Source organism: Engystomops pustulosus, chromosome 5 (assembly GCF_040894005.1).
Source record: "Engystomops pustulosus chromosome 5, aEngPut4.maternal, whole genome shotgun sequence".
NCBI classification, from domain to species: domain Eukaryota; kingdom Metazoa; phylum Chordata; class Amphibia; order Anura; family Leptodactylidae; genus Engystomops; species Engystomops pustulosus.
The window spans coordinates 60,454,085-60,467,295 of NC_092415.1; the positions used below are offsets into that span (position 1 = coordinate 60,454,085).

At 39.1% G+C, this 13,211-nt stretch overlaps 1 protein-coding gene across 5 annotated transcripts in view; it reads right to left on the reverse strand.

Annotated features, from left to right (window-relative positions):
- The window catches only part of MYOM1 (myomesin 1), an 87,458-nt gene that overhangs the window by 22,108 nt on the left and 52,139 nt on the right, over positions 1-13,211 (reverse strand). For 3 of the 5 annotated variants that reach the window (XM_072152132.1, XM_072152134.1, XM_072152135.1), the window contains 10 exons: positions 12,916-13,090; positions 12,556-12,677; positions 11,111-11,128; positions 6,628-6,824; positions 4,829-4,955; positions 2,105-2,289; positions 1,860-1,974; positions 1,601-1,760; positions 1,323-1,429; positions 609-653 (listed from right to left, as the gene is read on the reverse strand). In XM_072152132.1, coding sequence (XP_072008233.1) covers positions 609-653; positions 1,323-1,429; positions 1,601-1,760; positions 1,860-1,974; positions 2,105-2,289; positions 4,829-4,955; positions 6,628-6,824; positions 11,111-11,128; positions 12,556-12,677; positions 12,916-13,090 — 1,251 coding nt within the window. The remainder of the gene's footprint in view (positions 1-608; positions 654-1,322; positions 1,430-1,600; positions 1,761-1,859; positions 1,975-2,104; positions 2,290-4,828; positions 4,956-6,627; positions 6,825-11,110; positions 11,129-12,555; positions 12,678-12,915; positions 13,091-13,211) is intronic. The other 2 variants (XM_072152133.1, XM_072152136.1) reach the window with 1 other exon arrangement.

Genomic DNA, 13,211 nt, shown 5'->3' on the forward strand with positions numbered 1-13,211 from the left:
AGATACATGGAGCGGACAGCTTGCAGATGACCTTTTATGTCATTGTAAACTAATTTATAAAGCAACCAAGGAAATGGCCTGTGATGTTTAGGGATGAGAGAGTATGTAACAGTGAGTGGTTGACAGTGTCAGAGGTAGAGGACAGGTCCAGAAGAAGCAGAACAGAGGAATATAGTTAGGCCTTTTAAAAAAGCAGATCATTAGTAATCGTGTTTCTGAAATATGGGGCAAGGGGGCAGATTTATCATTAGGCAGCATCTTACGCCAGTTTATTAAAGTAAGTAGCTATTTGGATATTTTTTCCCAAAGAGGATCATAAGCTGTTTCCACTATTGTATTACACTGCAGATTTATCTCAGGTACAAGCTGTGCGGAAAAAGTCACAGCTAATATGCTATGTGTGTGTCTGCTGTTAGTCTTTTGACTGGCAGATAGGGAAGCCACTGCAAAATGGCTTCCCTAGTCTCACTTAGTAATGTATGATGGAATATGCACATTGTAATGCGTTACTGCAAACATAATACAGTTACTTAAATAATCTGCATTTTTTCAAATACAATGAATGAAATCAAGTCTTCTGCTTTACATTGCTGGTTTACTTTATTTACCTGGGAATTTATTGTCGTGGCTGAGCTGCAATAGGCGCTTGAGCTCTGCAAGGAGGAAACAAATATGATGGAGATGATGACACTAATTAAACAGACAGTAGTCACTGTGTACTCCCTGAGCTAACACTCTACACCAAGCATAGTCATAGTAGCAACATTCTTAACAGTAAAGATCATCTTCATTTTAAGAGATGTCTGGAAATACTTGTATTACCCATGAAATAACAATTATGGGGCATGTTGTCACATGGCACAACTTAGTAGCCTCACACACACACAGGTAACACTCAGTTGTCAACTTGCTCATAATTTTCTAGAAGGACTGGATCTGTCACATCAGATATCTTGCCTAAACCAGCCTGGTTCATGGTTCTTACTCTCAGCACATACTTTCAGGTTTTGCAGCTGATAGCACATTCATGTCTAAGCAAAAATGTTCCAGAATTATAAGTACAGTCCATAAATTAAAGGGGCGCTCAAGTCATAGTTAATTAACTGAATAATGCATGGTGCAGGGCCTGAAAGGAGGAGCATGACCAGACATAGACAGGCCCGGTGGCCGTGCTGCCTCGATGTATCCGGCGTGACAATCATTGCCCCGGGATTGTGTCCACACTAAAACATAGGTGATTTTATTTGGAGTGGGTTTGCCACCACTGGTGTAAAATAAATATATCTATATACACTTACTGTATATATGCTATAACACATTACCTTCTTCATCTATTGTATAGCTAGAGGAAATGCCATCAGTTTCAGTAACAACACAGGAGTAAATGCCAATATCTTCTTCTGAAGGGTCTTTGAATGAGATCTTTGTCCTAGAAGATGAGGGGATACCTTTAACCATTTCTGGGAAACATACCATGTTTGTGACGTCGCATCCCTTTATGGCACTTAGTCTATGCCTACAGTTTGATCATTGGCCAAAAAGGAATTGGGGTTCAGCATATGAATTGCCATGATCATAGATTGAAGTCAGTAAAACTTACTTGCCACCTTTGGTCTCAATATCGACTCTAGAAGAATCATCACCTATTGCTTCGTAATTCTTGGACCACACAAATTTAGAGTCTGGAGTAAGCTGATCACACTCAAAGTTCAACGAAATGACTCCATCATCATCAACCTCAACAACTACCTCCTTGGTACCTTAAACAGTCAAATAGAAGAACATAAGCGGGTATTGGTAGATGTATGTAACATTATAGGTATAATTCTCAGAAATATTGGTCCCATGTATATATTTACCTGGTTTGGTTTGTGCAAGGACTGGATCTGTCACATCAGATATCTTGCCTACACCAGCCTGGTTCATGGCTCTTACTCTCAGCACATACTTAACACCTTCTTTCAGGTTTTGCAGCTGAAAGAAAAGAAGAAGCCTTATAATTATGTACATTATCAATTTTTACTTTCTGTAAAGTACAATCATCATAACAAGTTGTACAAAAAAAAAAACGGGGCATGAAATTTGCCTTTTACATTTATAATACCTTAATGTATGTGTTCGAAGTTGGCTTCTCATTCACACCTCTCCAGGTTTCTTCTGGAGCATCTGCTTCTTTAACATCCACATAAAAGCCAGTGACTGGAGTACGACCAGTGTAGACTGGAGACTTCCACAACAGCACCATAGAGGTACTCCTGACTTCAGTAAGACTGAGCTCATGTGGTGGTCCTGTAGATAGGAAATAAACATGGTAAATTATATTACCCTACATAATTATAAAGAAGCAAAGTTGTAAAGGAGGTGTTAATGATGCCAGAGTTACAACAGTAACCTGAAAATTGATCACCACTTCGGGTCCCAGAAAGAGCCATATTGGTTGTTGTGTGCTGCAAGCTCTGAGACGAGGTCAGCCTCAAGGCCCTGACCGATTGTTGGGGTGCACCCCCTTAAGTCATCTAAATGCCGTGGCATTAACTGGTTTCAGCTCAGGCTGTAAGCAGAACTGGCAACGGGACAGAGCCCTACATGTATGTCATAGAGCGCTAATTAACAGAGGCTAAAGAAGGTTTAAAGGATATCTACCAGCAGGATGAAGGATTTTGCTCTTCTTTAAGCTTCTTATACCCTTTGCAAGTATGCAAATGAGCCTGAGGGGCTCTAGGCTTCATTAAAACCTATGGAGCTCATTTGTATAATACCAGAGGGGGCACACACCAGTATGTCAATGTGCTTGGTTTACAATCCTTCATCCTTGTGGTAGATGTCCTTTAAGTCTTTATTTCTGTATAGAATCAAGAAACCTTAAACTATTTAATATACTTAACCCTTTCACGACCCGTGACGTAATAGCACGTCACGGGTCGGCCGCGGGTGCATGGAGAGGGCTCACGCGCTGAGCCCTCTCCATAGCCGGTAAGTCTTTGCTGCATATTGCAGCAAAGGCTTACCGGTAACACCCGCGATCGGTGCTAGCACCGATCGCGGGTGTTTTCACCTCGATCGCCGCCGGCAATGCTGCCGGCGGCTTCAAAAGCATGGCGGCGCGTGGGCGCCGCCATCTTTTCGAGGATCGCCGCTCCCCGTGACGTCATCGGGGAGCGGCGATCCGTCGCCATGGTAACCTCGGGTCTCGCGAAGACCCGAGGCTACTTCTGGTTAACCCATGCATTACAATGTGCTATCAGCACATTGTAATGTATGAGGAGTAAAATCCCCATATACTGCCATACTGTAGTATGGCAGTATATGATAGGATCGTGCAGACCCCCTAGGGTTAAAGTACCCTAGGGAGTCTGAAAAGTACTAAAAATAAAAATAAAAAAAAGTTAAAAGAAAAAAAATTATAATAAAAAACCCTAAAAACTCAAATCACCCCCCTTTCCCTAGAACTGATATAAATATAAATAAACAGTAAAAATCATAAACACATTAGGTATCGCCGCGTCCGAAAATGCCCGATCTATCAAAATATGATAACGGTTTTTCACTGTGTTTAATCCCGTAACGGAAAATCGCGCCCAAATTCGAAAATGGCACTTTTTTTGTCATTTAAAAAAATAAAAAAATTCTATAAAAAGTGATCACAAGGTCGTACAGTCCTAAAATTGATAACATTGTAAACGTCATCAAAATCCGCAAAAAACGACACCACTCACAGCTCAGTACACCAAAGTATAAAAAAGTTATTAGCGCCAGAAGATGGCAAAATCCCAAAAAAATTTTTTGTACAGGAGGTTTTAATTTTTTTAAATGTATGAAAACATTATAAAACCTATACAAATTTGGTATCCCCGTAATCGTACCGACCCAAAGAATAAAGTAGACATGTCATTTGGGGCGCACAGTGAAATCCGTAACATCCAAGCCCACAAGAAGACGGCACAAATGCGTTTTTTTACCAATTTCACTGCATTTGGAATTTTTTTCCCGCTTCCTAGTACACGGCATGGAATATTCAATACCATCTCTATGAAGTGCAATTTGTTACGCAGAAAATAAGCTGTCACATAGCTCTGTACATGGAAAAATAAAAAAGTTATGGATTTTTGATCATGGGGAGTAAAAAATGAAAATGAAAAAACAAAAAAGGGCCAGGTCCTGAAAGGGTTAAACCATCTTTACCAAGATTCTTGTGAAACAAGAAAACTTACTATATAAACCCACTATACTTGGCTGTTTCTGTAACTCCCATAGATGAAAGCCAATTAACCCAATTTAACCCAATTTTCTTAGACATCCTTAATACAAGAACGTGTTACGCATATTTTTGCACATCATTTTTAGCAAAATCTTTTGCTCACGTCTTAACCTTTAGGGGCACATTTACTAAGAGTCCGTTGGATGCATTTCTGTCGGCTTGCATGTGACACAAATCGGGGGCTTGGCCGTCGGACAACCCGACTGATTCAAACAAACCGTGGAATTTAAAAACCAAATTGTGTTGCAAGATCAGCACTCATATGCACTGGGAAGAAGAAGGTGAACTCCGGCGGACCTCACCGGGGAAGCACACATGCAGGAAATGGGACACACGATCTTAGTGAATTGCGGCAGCTCTGAATCCTTGTAGGACATTCCGGATCGACGGTGTCAACGGGAAGGTTAAGTAAATGTGCCCCATAGTGTGCATTATTCCCATGAAGTGAGAAGGGACCTTATCCCTTAGACATAAAGAAGTTACTTTCCTATTTGTTCTCCAATTTGATGTGTTTTGCATACTGGACATGTATATAGGCAGCATACATATCAGTTGTGCTTCATGAATTACCTGGCACAGCAATGGTCCATTCTTCACATTTGAACGGTTTACTTGGTTGGGACGGTGTCCCTACTCCTGCTATGTTGCAGGCAGCTACTTGGTACTGATATATGATGTTTTCTTTCAAATTCATAACCTAAAGCAGAGAACCAAAGATAACTATGGTGGATTTTTCATGTGTTTTCATGCACTGTATAATGCTGTGTAATACAGGGCAATATTCCCTTTATGTCATCAGATATAACTAGTAAATATCCCAGTTCAAAGGCAGTAGTAATTAATTATTCTAGTGGTATGTAATACTTCATGCAGCCTTTGGTGCATGTGATGTATTATTACTTTCCTATATTAAAGGGAACCTGTCAGAAGAAAATGACCTAATACATCTCTATCAGTATCTTGTCAAGCAGCTTTACACCTTCCAGATCAGATGGTGGCAGCATCAGTTAAAGCAAAAGGGGGTGTTCTGAGAAAGGGAGAGCTTGACTTCAGTGCTGAACTCTCCACCCCCATTACTTTATAAAACCATTTTACATCTCATTTATGAATAATGCTACAACACTGTGCCATGAAAGAAACATAATCTAGAAGGTGTTCAAGGGAACTTGTCACCAGGGACCTCATTTTCACTAAAGACATATTGTAAAAGACCATGACACCTGCAGTGCAAAAATGCTGGACTTTGATTTGGATGCATTTCAATAAACAACATGTGCCTTGTCTGTCTTACTTCCTCCTCAGAGCTTGGCCCCCACCTTTGCGCTCCTGTACAGCTCCACCTCCTGCTCCTTCTCAGAGGTCACAGCCTGGTGACATGACATCAGTGAGGGAGGGACAAGCTGTACAGGAGCACAAAGATGGAGGCAGCCTGCAACTCAGACAAGTCACATGTTGTTTATTGGCTGGACTTTGGTTTGGATGCATTTCAATAAACAATATGTGACTTGTCTGAGCTGCAGGCTGCCTCCATCTTTGTGCTCCTGTACAGCTTGTCCCTCCCTCACTGATGTCATGTCACCAGGCTGTGACCTCTGAGAAGGAGCAGGAGGTGGAGCTGTACAGGAGCGCAAAGTTGGGGGCCAAGCTCTCAGGAGGAAGTAAGACAGACAAGGCACATGTTGTTTTTTGAAATGCATCCAAACCAAAGTCCTCCCCTGTGACTACCCCAGGATTTTGTCAGGGTGCAAGGTAAGTTATAACACACAATTATAGTGTAATGAAAATGCTTATAAAAGGCAGAAAGGCAGATTTGCACTGCACGTGTAATAGGCTTCTGCAACCTGTCTTTAGTGAAAATGAGGTCCCTGGTGACAGTTTCCCTTTAATCTGCTTCACAACCTTGCGGTAGAGGTTTATCCAGTCACTTTCTGCTGTTTATTACTAGGTTTTTGTATTATGATCTGCATTATGCTCTAAAGAGAACATGTCCCGAACTTAGGGGACACTTCCAAATTCTTATGCCCTAACACTGTCTATGGCAAGTCAATCTACCCCAAGGTGAGTAAAAAATTCTCATCTGATTCTAATGCACTTGGCATTTGCAAAATTCTCTATTAAAGGTGAGGTCCCTGGCCAACACATTTACTAAAGTTTTTGCCGGAAGATTGGCGGAGACTATAGCTGAAATCTATGTCAGGTGGTTTAGATTGTGTCTGTCATCTACTAAGAGGCCAGAGCCTCTTAAGAAGGCTTATTGTGTTTTTAAAAGGAGTTTTAATTAATTCCCCACATTATTTTTTTAGTTTAATAAAGTTATGCCCTGGAGATTGGTCTCATTATATGTGAAAGCAATTTTTGTGCTTACTTACCCTGTACGCCCTATCACTGATGGATTTCACATTGGCCTCCCTCCACTTTCCTGGAACATCATTCACAACTTCCCGATAGTTGATGTAGTAGCCTTGAATTTCCACACCTCCAGTGACTTTCGGCTGCTTCCACGTTATCACCATAGAGTCGCGGACACTCTCGAGAACAGTGATGTCATAAGGAGCAGAAGGAACCGCTGTTTTCGTGTGAATATTAGATTAGCAGTTTTGGTTTGTTTGTGATACTCTTAACAGTCATATTAGGAGGAGAAACATATTAATATTGAATGAAGCTGTGTCAGGGAATTTAACTGTTCAAACGTGATGGGCAAGTGAATAGTTTACAGTGAGCATCAACACAGTCTAAGACCAGTGACTTATGTACAATGAAGGTGCAAGGATCCATTGTAATCGTTTTGACAAAGGTTCATTTATATTACAATAATATATTGTATTTATATTGTCAATAACTGTAATAGGTCAATAATTAAATTCCTAAATAAAGATATTTGAATCTTCCTATTTCCAAAGACCTCCATTATAATAATGCTTGTCTGTATTATATAGGCAGATCCTAGCAGAATACTTGGTCGGTTCCCAATATTTGGACTTCTATGACCATAAGGTCATGACATATTTTAGAAATCTACCATAATAGTTTATTATGGTTGCATTCTGGCGGGAACTGCTTAAACCTAAAAAAAAAGATATAATTACTGATGTCCTCTCCTCAACAACATGTAAGGACTTGTAATATGTAATCACATGGTCAATTATCTATTTGAAAAATTTTTTATACCTCATTCAACAGATCACCAAGTGGTTCTGATGTCACAGAGGACACGTTTTGGAGATCTGGAGACAAAATTACTATGTCTAGTGTTATCACTGGAAACTATAGAGAGTCACTAATGCCAAATAATGTTCATAAGTGTGTCATATGTTCATATTCTTTATATTATTTTTTTATTATTGCAATCATTGCACCTATAGTTGCTCTACACTTACCTGATCCATTAAGTTACAGGTTATTCATTAATTTTTCACTAATGAACCTTACATGTGATTACTGGGATTTTTTGTATACTATGTCATGTGTCATCAGATACTTTTGATTATGCAAATCCCTTCTTTTAAGAATAATTGTGTGTCCATTTTAATGAATAACCAATAATTAATATCTGCCCCGCTGATTTACTTACCGTACCTCGGAAAAACGGCCAATAAAGCCTTATGGCACATAAGGCAAGGGAGCTGACAATGAAGTCCTTACTTACCTTTACCTCTCCAAAAACTTCATTAAAGTTCTAACTGTATTTTGAACAATTACACTTCTACAACTGATTCAAAGCATATCCAATCCTATATTCAACCAATAATTACATTCTTTATTTTCCAAACTTAGTCAGGGGAATGGCAACTAAGTATGATGATCTCTTTTCCATTCACTTTGGGCTGAAGCCTGTTGTTTGAAGCATCGGTTTTGATGCTTCAAGTGTTTGGTAGCATGGTTAAAGATCTGTGTAACCAAACCTTTATGTGTGTTATGTGAAAAAATGCTTTTATCTTCCATGATTGTAGCTATAGTTTGAGCACTTTGGTACACTGGTGTGTGAGATCTTTTCATCGAACACTCGAAATATGCAGGAGAACATTAAATAGGTCACCAGTGCAACAGAGTGCTCCAAATCCGGCTAAATCCAGAATCATAAATGAATTTTTCACAGTCCGGCTGGTAACAACACACTCAAAGGTATTGTCATAAAGATCTCCAGGGCAGTTATCTTAGGCTATATTCACACAACTCTGTGAATAGTGGGAATAAGATGGGGTAAGGGAAGTCAAGTGAAGGTCCTCTGATGGTGTTAACCAACAAGTGAAGCATGGGAGAAGATTTAATGTGAGGTCCATGCTTCTTGTTAAATGTGTACCTAACATTTCAATTATACTGGATAAGTAATACATAAATTAATTTTTTCTTACTTAAAGAGGTTTTTCAGGATTTTTCATAGTGATGATCTATCCTCAGGATAAGCGATCAGTAGCCAACACTAATATGAGCTGTTCATTGTGCCTCAAAAAATGAAAGCCAATTGGTGGGTGGGAATGCTTCCAGCTCTGTCCCCTGCATGGCTACTGGTTACAAAGGCACAGCCAGCAGCTCATACGTGCAAGGTGTCAGACACCCACCCGATGCTGAAGACTTATCCTCAGTATGAATATTGTATGAAAATTTCCTAAGGTCCTGGAAAACTATTATGGCATGCTGCTAGGTTTTGCCATATGTGTCAAGTCAAAAGGATGCAATGGTAGCTCGTAGCTGGTTGGAGAAGTGTACATCCCCCTTTCTGAATTCTTTACTACCTTTGACTACTACTACTACCTTGAATTCTCCTGTTATTCATGACTGACCATAATGTCTCTGCAGAATGCCAAAAGGGCACAGTTCATTGCTGGTGTTGCTTTTAACTTTTTATTGTATACTAGGGACATGCCATCAGTGTCTTAGATACAAAAATGGCTATACTGCCAAGAACAAGCCTGACTGAGAACCCTCATCCAGTATGAATCTACACCGAGTGGAGCCCAGCTTATAACTCAGAGTACTCTGATTCCATCAGGGACAATTGATAAAAAAAACTGATGTGTTATAACATGTTTAGTGTGTATGAGACCTACAAATATGGAGACAAAGCAAACAGTAACTTGTGTCCTATTGTTCAGGCTTTAGAATGTGTGTATCAATACAATGTACGGTACACCACAAAGTTTGTTAGTTCTATCTATTTTCATGTAAAATATTTATTTTTATATTTTATTTGTGCAGTGAAGTTGCCAGGAAGTGTCTTTTATTTTTCATTAGTCCATTACAGGTGCAGTAACATGGATTGTATCAAAGCATGCAAATTTTCAACACATTTTATTAAAAACTTTTGTGTTTTTAATACAGTGAACATTAACATACCGTATATTTTCCAAATTTATGACATCGGCAAAGAAAAGAGTTGGTTAGCAAAAACAGAATTATTGACTGATATGGGATTTCTTAACTGGAGATGACATTTGAGAAATGACTGTGACTATGACAATGCAATTACACATGTGTTGCAACAATTATAGTAGCATTTTCAGGACAGAAAGATTTATAGCAAAATGTTCTTTGTCATTCTCATGAGAAATCGTGACGGAGGAGCCGCATGTAAATGCTGCAGTCTGAAAACAACTGACCTCTGACCAGTCATCTTATCCTTATACTTTAAATGGATAGTAAATCCCATATCTGGTACACATATTACATGCAACAATACATTAGTGAGATGCAATGTTGGATTAAATGTGACATTCAGATCTGTTTGCACTGTCAGTAAATATTCAGGGCTGCCACATAATTGAAATATACAGTAGATCTTCAGAATTTGTATCCTGCATTTAATTCAGTTTAAAATAGGTTTGTTAAACATTTTGGGGAAGATTTATAAATCAGTTTGTGAATAATCTATGTCTTAATATGCACTACATTTATCAAGGAATTTAGACATTTTTAGAATCTTTTGCGACTCCTATGACAAAACAGTTGTGATCTAATAAAAGGAGGCCTGGCCAAACATTATACAGATATATTTTGATACATCTGGTGTAGCTTAAGATTCTCCTTCTAACTTTGCACCAACTTACTTTCTAGACTTTTGATAAATCTGCCCCAATATGTCTTAACTTGAATTTGTTTATGAGAAGATAATAAAGGTCCAGGAGTAAAAGTACAGTGGTAGTAACCTGCCCCATAAAACACCAGCTACTTTACAATTCATTCATTTTGAACTTTCATGTTTTTTTTCTAAATCATTTTCTATCCACGGTAATTTATCAGTCACATGATCACAGCATCAGATTATGTGTATTATTACCTGCACCTTCATTTCTTGATATAGAAAGGTAATTCTTTTTTTTTTTTACCAATTCACATCAATGCCCTCAGAACAAGGCAATACCACTTATATGTACCAAGAATCACTCTACTATATATAATTACTATGTCACACTGTAAAGCTCAAACACACTACTAACTCTCCAGAGACATCCTCAGGTTGGGTCTATGGGTAGTAATATTGGCATTTCTGATAATTATGGTGGTGAGATGCAAGAATATTAGAAGTTATTTGCTTTTAATTAAATTAACTGGATTGTCCATGACTAATGGAGGAAGCGGGCAGGAGGCTTTGATTTCACAACTTACTTTCATCCTCAGCTCCTTCTTTCGGTGGAGGGGGTGTGGGAGCCATGGACTCATTACTTGCACTCATTTTACTTACTCCTGCAGGTCCATGGTTATCACTTTTACTGGGTAACATTTGTTTGGTGTTAGCATTGCTCCTGGGCAATGCATCTGTGATGGGGGATTGCTGTGTGGACTCATGCTTGACTTCCCGACATGCAGGGGAGTCTGTTAGTCCGTCAGCACTAGCACTCAGTTCTGGGCACGCACCATGTGGCAATCCTCCCCCTGCAGCATCCAGAAGATAACAAAGACATTGTTATTATATTGTACAATTTAATCTTTTCACTAAGCAACAGAGGACTGACATGTGCTTCCAGGACTGTTTTAGTGCTAAAGCTGTCCATACACAGCTGGGCAGCTATTCCTGCTACCCCCTATAATGCTACCTATTACTCCTGAGAGCAAAAGGATCAGACTTGTTGAAATCCAATATCTCAACATTTACTGATCTGATTAAATCTGCAGATTTTAAAGATGAAAGTAGGCAAAAAAATACTGCATTCACCAGTTTTCAAGAATCCACTGTGTGTCCCAAAAAAGTACAAAATGAAGAATTTCTTTTGAAAAAAAATCTGATCCAGTCCTGGGAGTTAGAGAAGCCCAATGTTATTTAGTGTATAATTCATACCAAAGCATGCACTATATTTATCTGCAAACTGAGAGATATGAACACAAGAGCACAGCAGATGAATTGGCTCCAAACAAAGCTAATATTCTCTAGAATGGGCGGTGCATAGCAAGGGATTACAAACCAAATAAATGCCCCAAAGAAGGCAGGTTAACATCAGATTCCTTTCTTATTGCTCAAATTTTATAAACAGGCCCCCTTTGCACCTACAGAGTGCACCAAATTTTTGTTGGTGCACCTTTAACATAGAACGTGTGACACAATTCTATCAGACACAACGTGATAAATGTGGCGCACAATCTGACTGTGCACCGGAACGCCCCTTTCAGTCCAGAATTTTGTGACGCGTCGGATACAGTACAGTCGCGACACAAATGTGGCGCAGACACTTTATAAATACATGAGCACCAAAAACAATGTGCAAACTCAGACAGAAAACTGGTGCAAAGGCTTTAATAAATGTGGGCCTAGAAACCTAGAGATAATTTATCGATTTTATATAATTTCATGTTATTTTAACTTTTGGAAGAAAATTGGTGTAAAGTTATTGATCATGATGCTCTCTCACAGCACTACACAAGAAACAAACCATGAGGCCGAACATTCAGCTGCATGCTACAGACTACAAAGGTCATACAACAATGGCAGGTCCATGCAGTATGTTAGTAGATAACGTACAGTCATGACAATGTGCAAAGATGCAAGTATACAATCTTTACAAATGGATATAACATACTGCATTATGAAGTTTGGATTGCGATCCATATAGACACCATAAGATGAAGAAATGTGACTCCTGATAAAGTAGTAGGCTAAGAACACTATGGTGAGATGTGTACTCACAAAGAACATGACAGATTAACGTTGGCTGGATTGTGGAGATGAAGTGATAAATCAACATTTGATAGGAAATGTGGGGTGATAGAGCAAAGCAAGAGCACTGGTGAAATGATAATTTTATCAATAAAAGCAAGGAAAGCTCTGTAAATGTCGAAGAAATCTGCTAAATCTGCGTATCACTTACCAATGGCAGCTTTAACTTCTATTGGCTCAGAGTCAGAAGAGAAGCCGCTAAGGCCAGCGGCGTTCACAGCTCTTACACGGAAAATGTACTGTTCACCAGTGAGAAGACCATGGCAAATAAATCTGTGTCCAATGGAGAAGATACATATACTCAGTTTATGAAAAGAAACATAAACACGTAAAGAACATAAGAGGACCGTGTGCCTACTGACATAAATACTGGATCGTCTGTGGTTTTTACCCACTGTGCTTGAATATTAACATAATGAAAGGAAGTGAGTTGCAATAATTCTTGTTAATATATTTATAATGTTATTTTCAATGAAGACAAGGTCTAAGCTCTAGCGGGAACCTCAGTTACCTTGTGCCTTTCACCGGGTTGTTGTTGCATGGTTCCCACTGGCCAGATCCTGAAATGCTGGCCTCAATGTAATAGCCCACAAGCTCTCTGGTATCTTTTGACTCTTTCCATGTCAGAACCACAGAGGTATCTGTGTTCCTTGTAGGCACAGGATCACTTGGTGGGTTGGGGATGTCTATAAAAGATAGGTAAGGGGTTAGAAAATCCAACAAAATATATATTTAATTGTTTTCAAAGATCAGCCTATATGTAGTAAAATGAATGACTGTATTCATTGATTGGAAAGAAATAGGAAA